At 42.4% G+C, this 14,962-nt stretch overlaps 1 protein-coding gene across 2 annotated transcripts in view; it reads left to right on the forward strand.

Moving 5' to 3' along the window:
* LOC135091514 (cell adhesion molecule Dscam1-like) overlaps positions 1-14,519 on the forward strand; it is a 115,514-nt gene extending 100,995 nt beyond the window's left edge. The window contains exons 3-7 of one of the 2 annotated variants that reach the window (XM_063989231.1): positions 209-370; positions 1,163-1,298; positions 5,420-5,551; positions 7,985-8,096; positions 14,347-14,519. In XM_063989231.1, coding sequence (XP_063845301.1) covers positions 209-370; positions 1,163-1,298; positions 5,420-5,551; positions 7,985-8,096; positions 14,347-14,382 — 578 coding nt within the window. In that variant the 3' untranslated portion in view covers positions 14,383-14,519. Of the gene's footprint in view, positions 1-208; positions 371-1,162; positions 1,299-5,419; positions 6,105-7,984; positions 8,097-14,346 lie in introns of those variants that run through there. The other variant, XM_063989230.1, reaches the window with a different exon arrangement.
* The last annotated feature ends 443 nt before the right edge of the window (positions 14,520-14,962 follow it).

Raw genomic sequence — 14,962 nt, forward strand, 5'->3', positions numbered from 1 at the left:
TCCACTCACTCCTCCACTCACTCTTAAAGTCTCTCTCTCTTCTCCCTGCCCCCTGCGGTGGTTCAATACGTAAACACGCTTCTCTCCACCACCTACAGGCGCTAATCCTCTTATCCCGCTTCAGTACGCTAAACAGTCACTCAATAGGTTAAGTCTCTTTCTCCATGACTGACTCCCGCTAACCCCCTCCTCCCCCTCTCCCTTGCAGTGGTTCGCCAGTACTACGAGGTGCAGGTTTATGACGAGTTCGTGATCAGCGGCAACACGGCGGTCATCAAGTGCCATGTGCCCTCCTTCGTGCGGGACTACGTGCGCGTCACTTCCTGGGTGCGCGGCAACGGAGAGAGGATCGTTTCCGACGTGCTGACAGGTGAGAGAGAGAGAGAGAGAGAGAGAGAGAGAGAGAGAGAGAGAGAGAGAGAGAGAGGAGGGTGGTAGTGAGAAATAAAGAACAAAGTCGGGGAAAGAGGTAGGAAGAAGAGGAAAGAGAAAAGAAAAAAATAGAGAAAAGATTGAGAGAAACGGACAGAGAGAGAGAGAGAGAGAGAGAGAGAGAGAGAGAGAGAGAGAGAGAGAGAGAGAGAGAGAGAGAGAGGGAGAGTTGCTAGTTGTTTGAAGCTGGAGTGAACAAGGAAGGAAAAGAAACGGGGGAAAAAAGAGGAAAAAACACAACTGAATGAGATGAGATTGCAGCAAGATGGAAGAAAAGACGAGAGAGAGAGAGAGAGAGAGAGAGAGAGAGAGAGAGAGAGAGAGAGAGAGAGAGAGAGAGAGAGAGAGAGAGCACTATAAGGGAACGTATGGCACCAGAAGTTATTTTGAAGTTAGTGTTGCATTTGAATGGAAGTGAATGTACGGGTTTGTCAACTTCATTTTAACTTTAACCTTTAATAAATACTTCCATTTCACTCCCTATGAGACTTGCGTGGTGCTACTACTACTACTACTACTACTACTACTGCTACTACAACTACTACTACTACTACTACTACTACTACTACTACTACTACTACTGCTACTACTACTACCACTACTGCAACACCACCTACTGCTGCTACCCCAACCTTTAACCATCACCAACACCGCCACCACTCTCTCTCTCTCTCTCTCTCTCTCTCTCTCTCTCTCTCTCTCTCTCTCTCAGCGGCCCCCTCTCCCCCAGGTGGGCGCTACTCGGTGTTCGGCACGGGGGAGCTGCACATCCGGCACGTGACCAAGGCAGACGAGTTTCAGTCCTACCACTGCGAGACACAACACGTGCTGACCGACGAGACCACCATCTCCGCGGTGGCAGGCAGGTGAGAGAGGGAGAGAGGGACAAGCACGGAGAGTAGCGGGAGAGTGGGAGAAAGGAGGGTAGGGAAGGGGCAAGAGGTGTGAACGAAGGAAGAGGAGAGAGGAGGCGTTGATGTGAAGTTAAAAGGTAAGTAAGCGTAGAAAAAGGTACGATTTCTAAAAGGCTTGACCCTCACCATGATTATTTTCCAAGGCCACTTAGATGATTAGCCGGGTTCGAGGGTCTTTCTCCGGCTAATAAAGTGGAAATCTTGTTAGTCTGTCACTAGAATCTTTAACACACTCTTGAGAACCCGTGTCACTTCAACTACAACCTTTAGAGTGCAGTGGAGGCGCGGCGCAGGAGTATTTCAGAATATAGTCCAAAGAGGAACGATATGTAGGAGAGAGAGAGAGAGGGAGAGAGAGAGAGAGAGAGAGGATGGGTGGGGGGAGAACAGGGAGGGGGAGAAGGGGAGCGAGAGAGTTAGGGAGGGAAGGAGGGGGACAGATGATGAGCAGCGCGAGAAGAAAAGAAAACAAATGTTGGAAATAAAGGAAGTAAGAAAAGGAAGGGTAAAGCCAGTACAAGGGTGAGAGAGAGAGAGAGAGAGAGAGAGAGAGAGAGAGAGAGAGAGAGAGAGAGAGGAAAAGATGGCATGTGAACTCGACGATATTAAAAGAATATTTTGCAAAAGATGAAAAGTAGAGAGAGAGAGAGAGAGAGAGAGAGAGAGAGAGAGAGAGAGAGAGAGAGAGAGAGAGAGAGAGAGAGAGAGAGAGAGACTGTCACATGAGAACTGAAAAATTAAAACTGTTTAAAGTAAGGTGGGAAAAAAATAACGAGAGAGAGAGAGAGAGAGAGAGAGAGAGAGAGAGAGAGAGAGAGAGAGAGAGAGAGAGAGAGAGAGAGAGAGAGAGAGAGAGAGAGACTTAACGACTGGAGGAGTGCAGGCGGAAATAGACTTGTAAATTTCAATAGTTTTAGAGTGAGTGTAATCTGACAGGGTGTAATCTTTGTGTATTCGCCTCGTTTGGTAATCTGTTGTAATCTGGTTGTTTTTTGTAATTTTCAATAGTATGTAATCCTTTGTAATCTTCCTGAATGTCTGAAATTTGATCCTTTATTACTTTATATAATTTCTTGCAACTCTTTGTACGTAGTAGTAATCATTTGTAATCCTTTGTAATTTTCCTGAATCTCTGAAATCGTTAACATTTGTTGCCTTGTGTAGTTTCTTTTGTAATTCATTGTAGATAACAGTTGCTCTTCATACTTTGAAATTAGTGGTATTTTTTTTTTTTTAATAATCGTAAACTTTTATGGTCGTTTGTATTAATTTTTATCGTCTGTAATGATTTATAATCTTTGTCATCTTTGTCAACCCTTTATAATAATTTTCAATCATCTTTTCATCCTTTTAATCCCTTTTCATCCATTCTTAATATTTTGCTGTAATCGTGATAGCAATTCAAAACACTTTTTTATTTGTTTTTGATTCGTAATCCCTCCAAATCCTTTACAATATTTTTTTTTTATCTTTTGCAATGATTTGTAACGTTTTTTTTTTCCAACATTTTTTATTAACCTCTAGTGTGTCATGCTTTATAATCGTCCGTTATTTTTTTTTTCTTTTGGTAATAATTCATAACCACTTGAATCCTTTGCAAAAATTCATAATTCTTTTACAGTCCTTTTTCAATGTCCTTTCATAAACTCACTTGTGTAATCCTTTGTAATGATTCGTAATCGTTTTTAATCTCTTTGTAACAATCTGTAATCCGATCTTTATTTTCTTTCTTTTTTTTTGCCACTCAATTCTTCTTAAACTATTTCATGATGTCCTTTCCTATCCTTTATTCTGTAATCCTTTCTAATAGCTAATTCATTTTTTAATCCTTTGCAATAATTCGTGATCCTTTTCTAATCCTTTTTAATCCTCTCATAATCCTTTTCCAATATATGTTCTTATTATCTCTGGTGTAAATCCTCTTTAATAATCCCGTAATCTTGTTTTTATTATTTTTTTTAATTGTTCATATTTTTTTTTTTATCATTTGTAATAATTCGCAATGTTCTTTTTAATAATTTTGTGTAATTCGTAATCATTTTTTTTTATTTTCCTATTTATTTATTATTATTATTATTATTATTATTATTATTTTTAATATCTCCTCTCCTTCTGAGGAGAGGACCACAAATGTCCATAGGTCGGACTGCTCTTCTGGTATCGACCCTAAGTTTCTTGACACTCCTCTCTACTTCTTCATTAATTTCTGCAACATTCGCAGCCTTAAGTATAATCTTCAATCTGCAGAACACCACCTCTCCTCTACTAAACCTCATCTTCTTTTCCTCACCGAAATTGACAGTAACCCATTCTCTCTTCCTCCTACTTTCTCTATCTTCATTTTCAATACAAAGCTGGATGTTGCATCTATGTGTTTAACGAGATAACCTGCTCTCGTGCCCACGTTCTTGAATCCTCCGAGTTTTCCACCATCTGGCTACAATTACAAAGTCATTCTCAAATTAGATTTATCTGTGCTGTATACCTCTCACCTAACTCCTCTGACTATAAGAAATTTCTTTGACTACTTAACTTCCAAAGTGAACACATTCTGACTCTCTTCGCTTTCGCGGAGATCTCCATTCTTGGAGACTTCAGTATTCACCACCAGCTTTGTCTTTCCTCTTCTTTCACTGGCCACCCTGGTGAACTAGCCTTTAGCTTTGCTATCCTCCACTACCTTGAGCAATTGGTGCAACACCCTACTCGTATTTCTGACCAGAGGAGATATTATTCTGATTTTCCATGGAATGACTACTGCTTCTGTGTCTGTGTACCGAGCACATAACAGAGGTGATAGTGTCTGGCATGATGGCGTACATTCCTCACTCTTTTTCTCGACCTAAATCTTCCAAATCTTCGTTCAACACAACCTATTCTTGTGTTTATACATAATAGAGAGGTGGCCCACAAAGTACTTGAGCCTTCCATCACCAGAATCTCATGCGCTTTATATTTCTACTCGGAACCATGCCAAGTTTGTTCTCAAACTTGGCCAAACTAGCCAAAAACTCCTTCATTAACAGAAAGTGTCAAAATCTTTCAAGATCCAACTCCCCCTCATGACTTCTGACACCTATCCAAAAACATCTCCAATAACTTTGCTTCTTATTTCCCTCCTTTATTTCAACCTGATGGCACCACTGCCATCTCATCTATTTCTAAAGCTGAACTCTTCCCTCAAACCTTTGCTAAAAACACTACTTTGGATGATTCAGGACTTGTTCCTTCATCTCCTCTCTGTGACTACTTCATGCTACCCATTAAGATCCTTCGCAGTGATGTTTTCCATGCCCTCGCTGGCCTAAACCCACGGAAGGCTTATGGACTTGATGGGTCCCTTTTTATTGTTCTCCGAAACTGTGCCTCCGTGCTTGCACTTGCCTAGTCAAACTCTTTCAACTCTGTCTATGAACCTTTCCCTTCCTACTGGAAGTTTGCCTACATTCAGCCTGTTCCTCAAAAGGGGTGACTGCTCTTATTTCTCAAACTACAGTCCTTTTGTTTTAATTTCCCGCCTCTCTAACGTTTTTTAATCTGTCCTCAATAGGAAAGTTTCGTAAACATCTATCAGTCCACAACCTTATTATCTGATCGCCTGTATGAGTTCCGTCGAGGCCCGCTCTACTTGGTGATCAGGCTTTCCTTACTGAGTCTTGGTCATCTTCTTTTCCTCTTCTGATCTTGCTAACTTGCATGACTCTCCTCCTCCCAGGTCCTCGCTGCACACGATTTTCTACTTTCTCTCACCCTTGTTCTTTCCATCTCTCTAATGCAAGAGTTAAGCAGTACTCTCAATCATTTACTTCTTTTGGTGGTAAACTCTGCAACTCCCTGCCTGCTTTTGTATTTCCTCTTTCCTATGACTTCATCTCTTTCAAGAGGAAGGATTCAAGACACTTGTCTTCCGTTTTTGGATAATCTTTTTGATTCTCTGAGGATTGGCACTCTTGTAGGCTTTTTTTTTTTTTTTTTTGACGTTTTCGTTGCCCTTGGCCAGTGTCCCTCTTAAAAAGGAAAAAAATTGTGTAATGTTTTCTTGTGTAATTCTTTGTAATATTTTATTTTTCCAGGCTGATGGTGAACGAGCCGCGGTCCTCCGTGCCTCCACGCATCACAGATTCCCGTTCCTCCGTCACCGCCTCCCTCAGACACACGGTGGAGCTGCCCTGCGCTGCCCAGGGCTTCCCCATACCCCAGTACCAGTCAGTACCCGCCACTCACTGTCCTCCCTCACTCAGGACCCGCCACTCACTCTCTCCCTTACTCAGTACCCGCCACTCACTGTCTCCGTCACTCAGTACCCGCCACTCACTGTCTCCCTCAGTACCCGCCACTCACTGTCTCCCTCACTCAGCACCTGCCACTCACTGTCTCCCTCACTCAGTACCCGCCACTCACTGTCCCCCTCACTCAGTACCCGCCACTCTCTCACTCTCTCCGTCACTCAGTCACTCATTCACTCTTCTCACATGGCCTTTGATGTGTAATCTTTAATATGTTACCTGACGTTGTGTTTTTAGGCAGGCAGTGGAAGTTTGTTGTTTGTTACTTAGCTTAATTATGTAATTATTTAGTTGTCTGCTTGATTGGTTGGTTAGTCAGTTGGTCAGCTAGTTATTTGATAAGCTAGTTAGTTAGTATGCTTGTTTGTTAGCTAGTTAGATAAGAATTACCAGTGTTTTTATTTGTCAAGTCTTTGGGAACTTCATTCAGTTACATAGTCAGTCAGGCATTCTCTTGGCCAGTCAGTCAGCCAATCAGTTAATTAGCTAGTCATTCATTTAGGTAGCCAGTCAGTCAGTCAGTCAGGTAACCAATCAGTCAGTTAGTCAGTCAGTCAGTCAGGTTCAGTCAAGTTAGCCAGTCAATTAGTCAGTCATTCAGTCAGTTAATTGGTTTGTCTGTCAGTTAGCCAGAGCCAAACTCATAAACTGTCATCCTGTGTGTGTGTGTGTGTGTGTGTGTGTGTGTGTGTGTTTCTAATCATCTATTATCACATGCACTGTTTTTATCATCTTTCCCGACCATTTGCTCTTTTTTTTTCAATGTGAAGAGGAGGAAGAGAGAGAGAGAGAGAGAAAAAAAAAGTAAATAGAATACGAAGAAATTAGAGAAAAATGAAAGGATACAGAAAAAGTGATGAAGGAAGAATAATGAGAAAGGAAGAGAGAAACGAAACATGACAAAGGAGGAGAGGGAGAAAGGAAGGAGATAGAAAAAAAAATAATGGAGAAAGAAAGAAAAGAATAAAGACCACAAAGAGAAAAATAGGAATAGATAATTACAGAGGAGGAATGCAAAGAGAATAAAATAAAAAGATAAATGAGAGAAGAGAAGAAAGGAGAATAGTAAAGAAGGGATAAGAAATTGAGAAGAGAAAGATGAGAATGAGAAAACGGAATAATAGACTGGTGGAGGATATTGTAATAAAGGTTGAGAGAGAGAGAGAGAGAGAGAGAGAGAGAGAGAGAGAGAGAGAGAGAGAGAGAGAGAGAGAGAGAGAGAGGAGAGAGAGAGAGGAGAGAGAGAGAATCAGTAAATCCCAAAAAAGAGTTAATAAAGGCTAAAAGGAAACGAAGAGGTAGAAGAAGAAAGAGAAGAAAGAGAAGAGAGAAGGGAGGGGGAGATGATAAAAAAATGGAAATGCGAGTAAAAGGAGAGAATGAAGAAGGCGAGGAGAAGAAGGAATAATGCACTAAAAGACTTGAGAAAACGAGGGAAATGGAAGAGCAGAGAAGGACAAGAAGAGAAGGATAAGAAGGGAAGAAAGGGGAAGAGAGAAAAGAAGAAAATGGGATAAATGGAATAGATGGTAGCAAGAAAATTAAATAAAGGAGATTTGGGAAGAAGACAAAGAAAGGAGGACGAAGAGTTAAAATGAGAGATGATAAGTGAGTAAGATCAAAGATAAGAAGGTAACGGAGAGGGAATAGGAGGAAAGTGATAATGTGAAGTACAGTAACAAAATAAGAAGTCAAAAGAAAGAGTGGAAGATGAATAGGTTAATAAATAGCGTAAAAAGATCTAGGAAAATAGGATGATTATAATAAGGAAATAATGATCTGAAATTAATACGTGAAAATAGAAATATTAGATGTATTAATAGATGAAAATATATACAAGTAAATATATGTGAATAGGAAAAATAAAACATACATTCACAAAGAGAAGAAAATATACTGACGTGAAATAAACAAATAGAAATTAAAGGAAATAAGTAAAAATATATTTGATTAAACATCTATACAAATTTTAAAAACACCAAAGAAGAGTAAATAAGTAATATCACTGACTCTCTCTCTCTCTCTCTCTCTCTCTCTCTCTCTCTCTCTCTCTCTCTCTCTCTTCTCTCTCTCTCCTGCACAAACGTTCCGCATTAGAAATTTTCACCTCAACTAAAAATGAAAAATAAAATCGATGTATCAGTAAATAAAACCATATAGAAATATTAAGGAAAACACACACACACACACACACACACACACACAACACACACACACACACACACAATAGAAATCAACAAAATCTCAGGCCCCTGGCACACCTTGCTTCCCCTTACCTAAGCCAACCTAACCTAACGTAACACACCCCTGTAGCTGCGAGGCGCTAAGAGAGTTTCCCGCGTGTCCCGCCAGGTGGCACCGGGGTGAACGGCAAGGTGGAGGCGCCCGTGGTGCAGGACGGCAGGATCCAGCAGGTCGGAGGGTCTCTTCTCATACGGCAGGTCACCGCCTCGGACGCCGGCAGGTAGGAATTTCATATCCAGTGTTACCTGTCCTGAATCCTTAGGTGGTGGTGGTGGTGGTGGTGGTGGTGGTGGTGGTGATGTGAGGGGAGGAAGACAGGTAGGAGGAGGAGGAGGAGGAGGAGGAGGAGAAAGAGGGATATGTGAGAGGAGGAAGACAAGTAGGAGGAGGAGGAGGAGGAGGAGGAGGAGGAGGAGGAGGAGGAGGTGGAAGGGGAAGAAGAGGAGGAGGAGGAGGAGGAGGAGGTGGAGGAGGAGGAGGAGGAGGAGGAGGAGGAGGAGGAGGAGGAGGAGGAGGAGAAGAAGAAGAAGAAGAAGAAGAAGAAGAAGAAGAAGAAGAAGAAGAAGAAGAAGAAGAAGAAGAAGAAGAAGAAGAAGAAGAAGAAGAAGAAGAAGAAGAAGAAGAAGAAGAAGAAGAAGAAGAAGAAGAAGAAGAAGAAGAAGAAGGACTGATTGACTGATTGGTATAAGGCAAATGAAGAAGAAAAAGAAGAACAGAGGTACGAGAGAAGAAAGAATGCTGGTGGTAGTAGTAGTAGTAGTAGTAGTAGTAGTAGTAGTAGTAGTAGTAGTAGTAGTAGTGGTAGTAAGAAGGAGTACATAGGAGAAAAGGTGAAGGAGTGGATACATGAGGTGGAAGTCCTGTCTGACATGGCCAGGACTGAGCCTCATGCAGCCTACTCTGCCTACACCCACGGCTTGCAGCATCGATGGAGATTCGCCATGCGCACCATCCCAGGCATCAGCCCTCTCCTTGCACCACTGGAGGTCTCAATAAGGAACACCTTCCTCCCAGCGTTACTGAGATACCACACCATCGGAGATGGGGAAAGGGCGCTGCTCGAACTTCCACCAAGACTGGGCGGGATGGGAATCACCTCCCCTGAGAAGTTGGCGACTGTGGAGAACCTCAACTCCCTCAAGCTCACCAGGTCCCTCACAGAGAAGATCATTGCTCAGGACGCACATGGTGAAATAGCCCAAAGTGCAGTCACTGAGCAAGGACGAATTACGAGTATATCTAGAGATAGGCAACAACATCAACGAAACTGTCTCGAAGACCTGATAAACATCCTGCCTGCAACCACAGTGAGAAAAATCCTCACTGCACAGGAAACGGGAGCCTCTAACTGGCTAACGTCACTGCCCATCAGAGCGAAGGGCTTCAGCCTCAACAAACAAGAATTTGTCGACGCCATTGCTCTGAGGTACGGCTGGCCGATGGAAGGACTCCCAAGTACTTGTGTGTGTGGCTCCCCCAATGACGTCAACCACACCATGACGTGCAAAAAGGGGGATTCGTATGTATCAGGCACGATGAGGTGAGAGATCTGACCGCCAGCATGCTCAGGGAGGTGTGCCACGATGTCTCCACTGAACCGACCCTCCTGCCGCTAGACGGCGAGCACCTGCGCTACAGAACAGCCAACACCACCAACGAGGCTCGAGTCGACGTCAGTGCACGAGGGTTCTGGACAAGGGGACAGAAAGCATTCATGGACATACGGATCTTTGACCCGATGGCCGCCTGTCACCACGAACTCTCCCTGGAGGCCGCCCACCGCAAGAATGAGCAGGAGAAGATCCGAGCGTATGGGGAGAGAATCCAACACGTTGACCAGGGCAGCTTCACACCTCTGGTCTTCACCACATCTGGCGGGATGGGCTCCAAGGCTCAGTGCTTCTACTCAAGACTAGCCGACCTAATGGCAGAAAAGAAGCACCAGCCAAGGAGCCATGTCGTCGCATGGATGAGGTGCCGTCTCTCATTCTCCCTCCTCAGATCTGCCCTCCTGTGTCTCAGGGGGACAAGGCATTCCACTCCCATACCTGCAGACTTAGGAGGCCTCGACTGTGAGGCTACAGTGGTGGAGAGTGGCATAAGAGTACTCGTAGATAGAGTAGAGGTAGAATGAATTTATAGTTAACAACTAATGTTTATATTATAGAGTATTAGATATGGTTGGATGCCACAGTCATTAGCGGGAGCTGGGGCTAATGACCTCCAAGTAATGGAGCCCCTAATTGACACATCAATAAACATGGGGTGGAGGTATTTGTAGTAGTAAAAAAAAAAAAAAAAGTAGTAGTGGTAGTAGTAAGAGGAGGAGGAGGAGGAGGAGGAAGATGTGAGATAAATAAGATAGGTAGGAGGATTATAAGGAAGAGGAGGAGGAAGAGGTGTGAGAGAGGAAGGCGAGTAGGAGGAGGAGGAGGAGGAGGAAGAGGAGTACGGGATAAAAGAAGGTAGATAGGAGGAAGAAGAGGAAGGTGAGAGAAAGTGAATACAAGGAGGAGAAAGAAAAAACGAGTTGGGAATGAAGAAGACGAGGAGGAGAAGGAGGAGGAGGAGGAGGTCGTGTAGGAGGAAAGATTAGTAGGAAGAAGGAGGAAGTTGCGAAGGACGAGAAGAGGCTGTATAAGAAAGAGGAGGAGGTGGAAGAAGAAGAGTTTCAGTGAGGAGGAAGAGGAGGAGGTGGTGGAAGAGGTGGAAGCAAAACAGGATGAGGAGGAAGATATGAAGGTTCTGTAAAGATGAGAAGGAGGAAGAGGTGTGTGAAGCTACCGTATAAAGAGGAGGAGGAGGAGGAGGAGGAGGAAGAAGATACAAAGAGGACTGTGAAGAGAAAAAAAGAAGAGGTAAATGAGTGAAGAAGGATGCAAAGGAGGAAGAAGAAATTGTAGGAGGAGGAGAAGGAGAAAAAGGAAGAAAAGAAGAGATTTGTGAAGAGAAGGAAAAGGAGGAGGAGAAAAATGTGAAAAAGAGATGAAGAATGCAGTAGAACACATATGACAGCCAAAGACCAACAAACCTTTAGCCAGCTGAGGGTGGAGAGACAGGACAGTACAGTAGAAGGCTCCTCCCCACCCACCCACCCCTCCCTCCGTCCTGCCCTGCCATGGAAACTGTTGGGAAAAGTTGTGACGAAAAAAAGCTAACTGAATTTTCATAAGATAGGGTAAAAGAAAGAGGTGGAAGAAGAAGAAGAGGAGGAGAAGAAGAAGGTTAGAAGAAGAAGAAGAAGAGGAGGAGGAGATTTTAGAAGAAAGAAGAAGGAGGACAAGGTGAAAGAAGAGGAGGAAGTAGCGTTAATTATAGAAAGAGGAGTGAGTGAGAAATAGAAGAGAAAGGTAGAGGAGGAGGTGGAGGAGAAGAAGAAGAAGAAGAAGAAGAAGAAGAAGAAGAAGAAGAAGAAGAAGAAGAAGAAGAAGAAGGAGACAAGGTAGTGATAGAAGTATGATAATAATAGAGGAGGAGGAGGAGGAGGAGGAGGAGGAGGAGGAAGAGGAGGAAGAGGAGGAGGAGGAGGGGGAAGAAAAGGATGTATTGCAGAGAAAATGAGGAATTTACTTGAAGTGAGAAAACCAGGATTTTTCCATCAACCAAGTCATTTTTTTCCTTCCTTCCTTCCTTTCCTCCTTCCGTTCTTTCCTTCTTGTCTATTATCTCGCATCATCACTATCCTCGCTATTCACTTCTTTCGTAATGTATCTTCTCTCTTCTTTATTTTCCTCTGTTCCTTTCTTCATTATATTATTTTTGTGTGTTTTTCTTTTTTTATTTATTTTTTTTGGTATAGTTTTGTTTCTTTATTTTTTCACAGTTTTCTCATTTTCTTATCCGTTTTTTCTTCATATTTGCCTACAATTCTCTCTCTCTCTCTCTCTCTCTCTCTCTCTCTCTCTCTCTCTCTCTCTCTCTCTCTCTCTCTCTCTCTCTCTCTCTCTCTCTCTCTCTCTCTCTCTCTCGTATACACACACACACACACACACACACACACACACACACACACACACACACACACACACACAATCAACAAACTCTTTTCCAGCTAATCTTCTCATAATTTCCTGGCAATGTAATGAAAGCTCTTTAATCTTCAGACAAATAAGAGGAAAAGGAACAGGAAGAGAAGGAGAAGGAGGAGGAGGAGGAGGAGGAGGAGGAGGAGGAGGAGGTGGAGGAGGAGGAGGAGGAGGAGGAGGAGGAGGAGGAGGAAAAATCATCCAACAAGGAAGATACATTTTTCTTTTTTTCTACTTTTTTCCTGTTTCCTGACTGACGTGTGAAAAATATTACTCATCTTGTCCTATTATTTATCTTTTGGTTGGGAAAATACTCTCTCTCTCTCTCTCTCTCTCTCTCTCTCTCTCTCTCTCTCTCTCTCTCTCTCTCTCTCTCTCTCTCTCTCTCTCTCTCTCTCTCTCTCTCTCTCTTGTTCCCTTGACAGCTTCACGAAGATGAGGAATAGCAGGCGAAGGGAAAAAATGGAGGTAAGATACTTGGAATAAAAGAGAGACGAGAAGGAAGAGGATAATAAACGGGGAATAAGAGAAAGTGATGATAAAGAGGATGATAAAAAGAGGAAAAAAAGGGAAGAAGAGGAGGAGGAAGAGGAGGAAGAGGAGGAGGAAATTTTATGTTCAAATGGACGATAGAAAGAAAAATAGAAGAAGAAGAAGAAGAAGAAGAAGAAGAAGAAGAAGAAGAAGAAGAAGAAAAGAAAGAAAAGAAGAAAAAAGAGGAAGAAGAAGAAGAAGAAGAAGAAGAAGAAGAAGAAGAAGAAGAAGAAGAAGAAGAAGAAGAAGAAGGAGAAGGAGGAGGAGAAGGAGGAGGAGGAGGAGGAAGAGAAAGGGAAGGAGAAAGAAGGAGATAGAGAGGAAATAGAACAGAAACAATATGGAGAAAGTAAAGAAGAAGAATAAGAAAAAGGAGGAGGAGGGGAAGAAGGAGAAGAGAGAGAGAGAGAATAAAGAAGGAAAAGAAGTAGAAGACAAAATGTTACAATGATAAAATTAACTTTACGAAGAGGAGGGGAAGAATAACAGATGATAAAGGAGCGATAGGAAGAAACTGATAAAAATACATAAGAGAGAGCGATAAAGAAAATGAGAGATTACATAGAGAGAGAGAGAGAGAGAGAGAGAGAGAGAGAGAGAGAGAGAGAGAGAGAGAGAGAGAGAGAGAGAGAGAGAGAGGTGAAATATGTGAAATGTAAAATAAAATATGATAAAAAGGAAAAGAATTAGAAAGGAAACAGGAGAATAAAGACGAGGAGGAAGAGGAGGAGGAGGAGCAGAAAGAGAGTGAAAAGGAGGAGGAGGAGAAAATATATGGTGAAATAGGAAATAAAAGAAGAGAAAGAAGAACAAGAAGAAGATAATGAAAGAATATGAGCAGAATGGAATAAGAATAAGATAAGATAAGGAAGAAAAGGTTGCAATTGATGATAAGAATAAAGAGGATATGATAAATTTAGTAAAGATTATTTTATAAATGAAATAAGGTACAGAAAAAAAAATGATGATAAAAAGAAGGAAAGGAAGGAAAAAGGAAGAGAGGAAGGAATCTAGACGAAAAAGGAAGACGAACGAGAAGAAAAGTGAAAAATAAAAAAAAGAGAAAGAAAAGAATGTAGATAAGGAAGGAAGGGTAAAAGAAGAAAAAGAAAAAATGAAAAAGAGAAAGAAAAGAATGTAGACAAGAAAGGAAGAGGTAAAAGAAGAAAAAGAAAAAAAAAGAAAAAAGAGACAAATAAGTAGAGGGGAAAAGAAAGGAAAAGAAGAAAAGAGAGGAATCCAGACAAAAACCAAGAAGAAAGGAGAGGAAGGGAAAGGGAAGAAGAGAACAAGGAATCAAGGGAAAAGGAAGAAAAAAATGACATGCTCGTTATTCATAAAGGAATATAGATCAGCGTTCCTTTAAGGTCTTTTGATACATTTTACATTAATGGAGATTTGAAGCAACTCATTGAAGAGACCACCACCTTTTTTATTTTCTCTATATTTTATTGAATTTTCAGTATTTACACTTTTTAAACGTACCGGGCATTACTTTTTTTTTTTTTTTGTGTAAAGTTTTGTGTTATCTTTTTATTTGTTTACGTATTTTAACTTACATAAACACACACACACACACACACACACACACACACACACACACATCACCACCACCACCACCACCACCACCACCAACAACAACAACAACAACAACAACAACAATAACAACAATAATTTCATTCACGCATCCACCTCTTCTCCCCCACCAACCAAACACCCAGCCACTCACCCGCCCACACACACACACACACACACACACACACACACACAACCCACTCCATGACCCACCTAACCTAACCCATCGTCCACCCCCCTACCCATGACTCCCCCCCCCACACACACACACACACACACACACACACACACACCCTAACACAACCACCACCATGTACAGAACGTGTCTCTCCCTAGGTACGTGTGTGTGGTGTCGAGCAGCGTTGGTTCTGAGCGCGCCCACACCAGCCTGGAGGTGTGGGCGCCCCTCACCGCCCACATCACGCCCCAGGTACAGACTGTGGACGTGGGCGGGCGTGCGACCTTCAATTGTTCCCCTGAAGGATTCCCTCAGGACACTATCACGTGGTTCAAGGTAAGAGAGAGAGAGAGAGAGAGAGAGAGAGAGAGAGAGAGAGAGAGAGAGAGAGAGAGAGAGAGAGAGAGAGAGAGGGAGAAGGTTTGGGACGTAAGAGGGAAGGGGGAGGAAAGGAGGTGCTGAAAGGGATAGATAAGCAATAAAGAGAGAGAGAGAGAGAGAGAGGAGAGAGAGAGAGAGAGAGAGAGAGAGAGGGAGAGAGAGAGAGGAGAGAGAGGTGTAATATGTGAAATGTAGAGTAGAATATGATAGAAAGGAAAAAAAGAGGAAAGGAAAGGAGAACAGCAAGAAGAAAGAAGGAAAAGGAAGAAAAGAGGAAAGGAGAGAAGAAAAGAGGAAAAAAATCCAGAATAAAAGAAGGAAAGAACAGCAGGTAGAGGAGGAAGGAAAGAGACAGGAAGAATAATATGGAAGGAAGTTAATAAAGACATAGAA

Source organism: Scylla paramamosain, chromosome 37 (genome assembly GCF_035594125.1).
Source record: "Scylla paramamosain isolate STU-SP2022 chromosome 37, ASM3559412v1, whole genome shotgun sequence".
In the NCBI taxonomy this organism is placed as follows: domain Eukaryota; kingdom Metazoa; phylum Arthropoda; class Malacostraca; order Decapoda; family Portunidae; genus Scylla; species Scylla paramamosain.